The following is an 8234-nucleotide window of genomic DNA, read 5'->3' as shown; positions in this document are numbered from 1 at the left end:
CCTACCTCCGTCGTTCGGTCGTCGTCGACGTACGACTACGTAGAGAGAGAGAGAGAGAGAGAGAGAGAGAGAGAGAAAGATAGAAAGGAACAATCCATGCATAACCGGCAGTCCCTCGTCAATCGGAGGTCCGCGCGGCGGTCAAATTAAACGTGCTGTCATGTTAACGTGATCGATCCGTTAGCTCCGTACGATCCATCAAACGTCGTTGCGATAAGCCGAATCAGGCTTTTCTTTGCATTATTGTTCACTTAAGTCCTCGTCGACCGATGACTTACTCTCATGCCCTCCCACCGTGAGACTGCTCGTAAAGGTCTCAAAGCCCTCAGTGTTCTCATGGAACGGAAGGCCGGGATGTCAGCTGCACCGGCCCAGACAGCACCCAAGTTGATGAGCGATAGCTAGTTTCATCAAATATTCATCAGACGAGACATATTATGTATCAGTTCTTACAATAATACTTAATGGCGATCGATTAAGAGAAATCCACCGGAAGCTTCGACGCTCGGCTCCCACATTGCTTCGCACATCGGCATTAGTTGTTCAAAGTTTTAAAAGTGAAGAAAGAAAAAGAAGGGGGTAGGAGATAAAATATCGTAAAAACGAGAGAGAACTTCTTTTTGCGCGGTAAAAATTCAGGAAAAAAATCATCCGTGCATCGATTCTTGATGATCTTACTTAAAACTTAATTATTTATCATATCAATTATTTATCATATCATATTTTGTTTATCCTTAGTATTTAAAGTATTTAAATTTTCGTTATCGAAGCACGGATACCTTTTTTTGCAATCTCGTGTTGTGAATGACGATTTGTTTTCAAGATTAGATGACACGCTACCGATATCGTGCTATTCTTCGAAGCGACGTAAATATACAAACGCGAAAGCAATACGATGAATAATTGATCCGTGTATGAAGTCATTCGAGAACGATAAGACTCTCTCGTAAATTGTCAAGTGTGCAATCGAGCTTTTTATATTAAAATTTTTTCTATATTAAAATTTTTAATTCACGCATTCAAATCTTCATTGAAATTTCGGATGGACGTTGAATCATTATCTTTCAGTAATCACAAGGCTACTCAATTGCACACATTGTACAAAATCAAATATTTCTGATAATCGGGTTAAAGTATCCAAGAAAGAAAAAAATACGACTTACCATGACGATGATAAAATCGAGCCAGCACCAGGCATTCGTGAAGTACTTCTTAAAACCTAGAGCCAGCCATTTGATCAACATCTCGAGGAAGAAGATCACAGTAAATATTCGGTCCATATAATACAGTACGTCCTGCAGGACAGGTCGTTGTTGAAGATGAACGTCCTCCAAAGCCTGTAAACCGGTTTCGCACGTTGCTTTTTATTGTTAAATATACATCTTGAATTTAAAAAAAAAATAAGGAAATTCTCTTACCAAGGCCAAGCTACTTAGAAGGATCATGGTAATGACGGCAGTCTCGAAATATTTATTCTCGATCAACCGGAAGGTCTTAAATCTCAGGTTTGCCCAACCTTGCCAAAATGGAGCGTCATCATCGCCGGCCAGAAATGGAAACTTTTTGTAGCAATTTTCCGGACAGCAATCAGCCGGGTAACTCGATTGAATAGGATCCTCGTCCACTTGTATTATCTCGCCATCGAGTCGATCTTCCTCTTCTTCACCCTCGTCTTCTAAATCTGGATAGAAGTAGTTTCAATTATCCTTATTAGCTTGAAATATACGGCGGTAAAAATCTTCTGATCTGTGATTACCGTTTGCCAATATCTTTTTTCAAATTATTGAATAATTTTGCAAAGTTAGATAATTACCACGCTTACCTTCTTCCTGTTCTAAATCTTCTTTGCTCGCATCTTTCTTCTCTTCGCCATTTAACGAATCCATACTGCCTTTGTGACTTTCGTCTTTAAACGCGCGATTTTTGTGACTGCCATATGATTTGTTACTATTGAAAGAACAATCGAATAAGGTGTGTTCTTAATGATATTATCTGAGATACATGAGAATTTTATGAAAGATCTAACCGACCTGATAGTGTCATCTTCGTTCTGATTAATATAATCGTTGTCCAGTCTATAATCGTGGTGATTTATTGAATTCGCGATAACTTTCGTATTGTTCATACACAGCTTACCCCTCTTCAGTTTATTCTTCAGATCTCCTTCGAAAAGGGAATTAAATTCGATATATTAATCATAGCTATACAATATTTTTTTTTTTTGAAACTTAATTAATCAAAAATACAAGTTTTTAAGAAAAAAAGAAATTTACATAATTTTTAATTGTATTTAACAAGTTTTTAATCCTTCGTCAGCAATGTAAAATCTTTATCCTTCGGCCATAATCTGAATTTTTGAATTTGAAGTGCAAATTTTCATATTATATTCCGAACTACATAACAATCTTTAAAAAATTTTACTCGTGAAAAATTTAATAAAAAGTTTTTATTATACAAGTTCGATTATTGTATTTTATTTTTTTTTTTACAGATTTAAATTTATTGTACCTTTAAAATCCATTGTTGGCAGAGAATTAATTTTAAACTTTACATTTTTTATCTTTTAATTAATTAATTACATAATTATGAAAAAAATTTACAATTTCCTGTAAAAATTTTTTAAAAATAATCTTTTTATTATTATTTTATATAATATATAATACTTAGACATTTTATGCAATATCTCTGTCAGCTAAAAACGGTAACTGTACATGAAAGGATTATTGTTATATTGAATTGTACTTTGATTGTTTCCACGCTTACCATGAATAGTAAATTCCATTCCGTCACCAATGGCAACTTCAAGCTGATTAAGCTCTTTGGCGCTCTTTTTGTCTCTGTATGCGTCCAACTCTCCATCTGCAAGATCTAGGTCCCCATCGCGATCAATCCCATCTGCACAGTCATACAAAATCTCTAACCCGCTCTTATTAGGAAATTCGTATCGGAAAACAAATCGAAACGCGCTAGAAACTATACAAAATACTGTATAGATAAAAATCCAATCGCCGTATATACAGGCTCATACACACGGGCGCGATTGTTTTCCGTCGCGATTCCCAACACGTCGAATTGAGGAATCAGATCAAATTAGTAACATGATCATGTTTGCATGCAATTGTATATGATGTCATTTATGTCCAATGATATCAGTGACCCAATCCAGTTCGAAACAGTGTGTCAATGATTCATAATGTAGATGCTTTGCGCATGATACTTGCTGCCTTGATACATTCGCTGTTAATTTTATAGTCAGCGGTTTTGAAATTATATAAATTCATCGGAATAAAAATAAATTGCTGTTCAGATTATTATTATCATCTAAATATAATGTCTTTTTAAGATATATGAAAGGTATTTAAAAATTGCTTGTATATTTAATTAAATGTTAGAATATATGTAGGTATGTATTTGAAGAATTACATTATTTATATTTATATATATTTTCATTTTTTTTATATTTATATTTTTATTAAAACGAAAAATTAATTTGATCAGAAAAATTTACAGCAGTCTGATACAAAAACAGCAAAATGAATGCAGCATGCATCGTGTGATTTTTTTTATGTATATGTATATTTCTGCTTAGTGTAATAAATTCTTGAACGAACTTCATCGCCATTGAAGTTACGTAGTAAAATGCGTTCCCAAAGTAAAAATGCATAGCAACGTATAACTGCCAGGCAGCTAATCAGCGAAACAAAACTTAATTTGCATTAATCTCATCGTGCATTAAACACACTGAACCATTCGATTTTATCTTATTTTCGAAAATTACTCAATCAAAAATATGATTAGACTCAAACCGGGCTAATTGTAATCAATTTAGGGAAAGAGTGTTTATTATTCATATTAAATCGTAAATAGAATTACGTTACAATGCAATTACAATTATGTTACAACGATTTTAATGGAGCATAATAGCAAACCAAGTAAAATTTAAGAAATCTGCATAATAAATCGAATGTACCAGTCGACGTATATATGCTTTATGATCGACAGTAAATATTACAAAAATATGATAAATCAAAACATTTAAAATGATACAAAATAAACAAATGTTGAATGTCACTTAAAAATAATTTTGAACAACAAAATATGATCGAATCTCTCGTCCGCTCTGTTCGTCGTTGTAATTCATAGCTCGTCATCACGCGTGATATATTTTAATCTATTACATCGGTCGCCGACTGGCACCAGCAAAACGTGTGAAAGAAGTGTAAAGCAAAAACTGAAAGACAGTGCCACGAACTACACAGCGCACACAGCAAGCGATCTGATTGGATATAAACCTTCTTTCCAACTGTTGGACGGTCCCTCACCTGGCGCCTGATCGGATATCTGATTGGTGAGTTTGGCTCGCATCAACTTAGCAAAAGCAAGGATATTTCGTTTGATCCACTTAATGAAACGCGCTATTCGATCGATCGCCTCCGCAATCTTGTTCGTGTCGTTGTCCGCAGTCGGGGCCGACAGGTTCGATGAGCCGAAGTTGCTGAGCAACAGAGCTAAGAAGAGATTCAGGACCTATTCGTGGAAACATAACATAATTAATCGTTGGCAAATTGAATAATTTAATATGAAAGGATCTTGCACTGGTTACATAAAAAATTGCTATTGAAAAGATTTCGTTTTTGTACTTACGACCAAGTTACCAATGACGACGGTAGCTAAGAAGAAGGGTATACAGGAGACATCACCGACCAACATGCAATCCCACATAGATTCGATCCATTCTCCGCACAACACTCGGAAAACGATCATAAACGAGTGCATGAAGTCAGTGAAGTTCCATCTGGGTAGATCACCGTCCGGGAAGTAATCGACGTGATCAACGTAATTTTTGCCGAAGAGCTGCATACCCATCACGGCGAAGATGAAGATGATGATGCACAATACGAACGTTAGATTACCCAACGCGCCCACCGTTCTGCCCATGATGGAAATCAGTAGATTCAACGTAGGCCACGATTTAGCTAGCTTGAACACTCTCAACTGAAAGAAATCAAATTTTCAATAACTCGTGCGATTAAATTGCTTATATCGATTAACAGAATAATAATGCAATAAAAGAGTAACACTCACCAATCTGAAAGATCGTAATACCGACAGACCTTGCACACCTTCGAGACCCAACTCCACAAGCGAAAGGGCGACGATGATAAAATCGAAAATATTCCAGCCCTCTTGAAAATAATATTTTGGGCTCATCGCTATTAACTTCATAGTCGCTTCAATGCCGAATGTCGCCGTGAAGAACTAGGATTTGAATTGAATCGTCAACATAATTGTTAATTTGATTAAATTCGTATAATGTATTAGGCATATATATATCACTTTTTTTTATTTCAAAGTGACACAACTGATACTTACGTAATTACCAGATTTGAGTACTCTTTCCATATCTTTGTCCATGTCGTGATGATCCAATGCCATGAACAGCGTATTAACGACGATACAGAGTGTGATGAAGAGCTCTACGAATGGATCAAAGACCAACAGGGACACGTACTTTTGAAACTCGAGCCAAAGCCAACAGCAATCCCAGACGCAAAAGATGTCGATACAACGAAACATTCCGGCCACTAACTTGTCCTTGAATGTAGGTTCTTCATCGTCGTCTGTCGGAAAGTAATAGGTCGAAACTGTAACGCGCGTTAGTAATTTTGTCTGGCACCACTCTTTTTGGGGAAAGAGGTTTTTCTTTGGTCAGGCTCATTCTTCGAGATCACAGATTATATTTACAGGCAAGCAGGCAGGCAAGCAGAAGGCGTGGCGAAATTAAAAATGTCACATTGAATAATGAATCGCGTAAATCTGAATAAACGTACTTAATAATAACTTCTTGTAAAATATTTGTAAGTAAAATATCTTTTAATGTTAATTCTTTTTTTTTTGCAAATGCTCGCATCATTACATTAACATCATATGCAATAAATTGAGAAAAGATCTTTCTATGAATATTTTATTTAATAATAATTGATAACTGTATCAATAGTGTAATTGATATTTTATTTATTAAAAATTGATACTGTACAATTTGATACAATAAATAATGAAGTGTTGTTCGTATTTCATACGATATGCAAATTCACGCAAGGCGCCAATATAAAACTGAAAAATGATAAAATTTAAACAAATGTCGTGCATTTAGCGACGCGAATAATGTGCAATGCGACATAATTACATTGAAGCATGCGCATGAATTCAACATACAATTATTTACACACACAAAAAGTTTTACAATTTAGTTTTAATACTTTCGCCACGTAAAAGATTATAAAGTTATTTCCTTACATTTTCTTTTTTTTTTTTAATTTATAGCCATACATTATATATGAGCACAATTACATTACACAAAAAATATAAATTTTGTTAATAATTTTAAAAGATGTGCGTCTGCGGCGAAAGGATTAAATATTGTAATATAAGCAATTAATGATAATTAAAAGTCAACATAATCATGTGAAGTTCTTCTCATTCAAACATTTTACAATACAATTAACAAACAACATCACGCATGGCTGTACATTTTTCAAACAAAGTAATGATTTTGTGCGGTCTTCAGGAAAATATTTTCTATTTCTGCGCAGATACGTTAAAAATTTTACAGACACGATATAGTGAAAATGTGATTTACAGTTTTACGTGCAAAAATTTAAAACTATATAATCGTAAGTGATCAAATATTTTTTGCAAAGACTAATAACGCGTTGATAAAAATACATGTTTATATTTCTGAATTTATTAATCTTGCTATATTGTGCATCCGAGACAAACACGATAGTGCCCTTCAACGCGGTGGTGATACAGGTGCAAAAATATTGAAAATTTAACCAAAATCGCTGCAGTTTCCGGAAATCAAAGATAGATTTCTCAATCATCGAAAAAATAAAAGAATGTCTAGACTCTAGAATATTATTTAAAATAAATTTTACTATTTCTTTCAACTTATAAAGAGAAAGAGAAAGATAGAGGAAAGAGAGAAATAAGCTAATTAAATAAATTAATATAAAATTAATATTATTCCATATCTTTATAAATATATAATTTTAATAAAATATTAATTTAAATAAATATTAAAACATAGAATAAACTAATAAAATATTTTGATGATTATTTTGGGGGAGATTTATATATCACATATTATCGAGCATATTATTTATGATTAATCGACGATTGAGATAATCTGAAAAAAAAGAATCGAAGCATGAAGCGACCGGGATCATGCAGCTGCGCGAAGGTGGTAATCTGTGTCACATCACAGGAAACGAGCAAACTCTGTTTCCCCAAAAAATGCTTTCACAAACCGCCCTCAAGGGCCAGCGGGCCGCATCGTGTCTTTATTTTTCTCGTCGCATCACACTGTTCAGAAAGACAATCCTGCGTTTCATATTATTTGCCATTTAAATGCTTCTCCGTTTAGCAATAGCTGAGACACTGTGTCGATTCAAAGTATATAGCGAACCGCATCAATTTACGCCATGCTCAATCGTAAATAAAAGTATGTAATATGTATAAAACACGTGAGCGTGATCTTTAGCTGCGTCGGCTGGGATGAAAATTAAAAATGAATTTGTTCGTTCTACTATACACAAGGCGCGGCGGTCCAGAAATGTCCAGCAAAATAGTATACCAACGCAAGGGAGTAGTATGACGAGAAATTTTAAAACCACACTGTACATTGAACGGCAGGATGCTCACACGTTAAATAAAGATATATATATATATATACATTTGTGATAAGGGTGAACAGAAAAACTGAAGGAAGAAACTTGAGGAAACTTAACGAAGGATACGGAAAGGGACGCGACATTACCTGCTTGTTCTGGCGTCTTACTCCGGCGACCGGCAGCTTGCTCGATTATGTCGTTCAGTACCATTACATCTGCGCAAGAATGATATAATCGAAGTAAGTTTGATTGCTTCAGAGAACTCAGAGCTATTCGTTAACTGGTTTGCAGTCTTACCTTTCATGTCGACTACGGTATGCTGTTGCGCCGGCAACTCGATAAACGGATTGTCTTGTGGCTTGTTCTTACCCATGGGATCTTCCATATCAGGAGCTTCCTGAAAATTTTAAACAGTTGCAAGTACTCTGTGTGTATGTATATATATGTATATACGTATATATATATATATATATATATATATATATATGTGTGTATCGTCGTACCGTACGTACTACTACGTAAGTAAATAACTACTATTAGTTATTATATATACTACTTATA

The 8234-nt window shown here is 34.5% G+C and overlaps 1 protein-coding gene across 1 annotated transcript in view; it reads right to left on the bottom strand.

Moving 5' to 3' along the window:
• Window positions 1-8234, bottom strand: part of LOC105618274 (sodium channel protein para) — a 46356-nt gene that overhangs the window by 17909 nt on the left and 20213 nt on the right. The window contains exons 11-21 of the mRNA XM_012199814.1: window positions 7971-8070; window positions 7820-7888; window positions 5374-5645; window positions 5086-5259; window positions 4645-4995; window positions 4323-4527; window positions 2764-2895; window positions 2031-2163; window positions 1823-1947; window positions 1419-1681; window positions 1164-1337 (exon numbers count right to left, since the gene is read on the bottom strand). Coding sequence (XP_012055204.1) covers window positions 1164-1337; window positions 1419-1681; window positions 1823-1947; window positions 2031-2163; window positions 2764-2895; window positions 4323-4527; window positions 4645-4995; window positions 5086-5259; window positions 5374-5645; window positions 7820-7888; window positions 7971-8070 — 1998 coding nt within the window. The remainder of the gene's footprint in view (window positions 1-1163; window positions 1338-1418; window positions 1682-1822; window positions 1948-2030; window positions 2164-2763; window positions 2896-4322; window positions 4528-4644; window positions 4996-5085; window positions 5260-5373; window positions 5646-7819; window positions 7889-7970; window positions 8071-8234) is intronic.

Source organism: Atta cephalotes, assembly GCF_000143395.1.
Source record: "Atta cephalotes unplaced genomic scaffold scaffold00016, whole genome shotgun sequence".
Taxonomy (NCBI): Eukaryota; Metazoa; Arthropoda; class Insecta; order Hymenoptera; family Formicidae; genus Atta; species Atta cephalotes.
The sequence above is the reverse complement of the archived record's forward strand: the minus strand, read 5'-3'. Positions and strand labels throughout refer to the sequence as shown.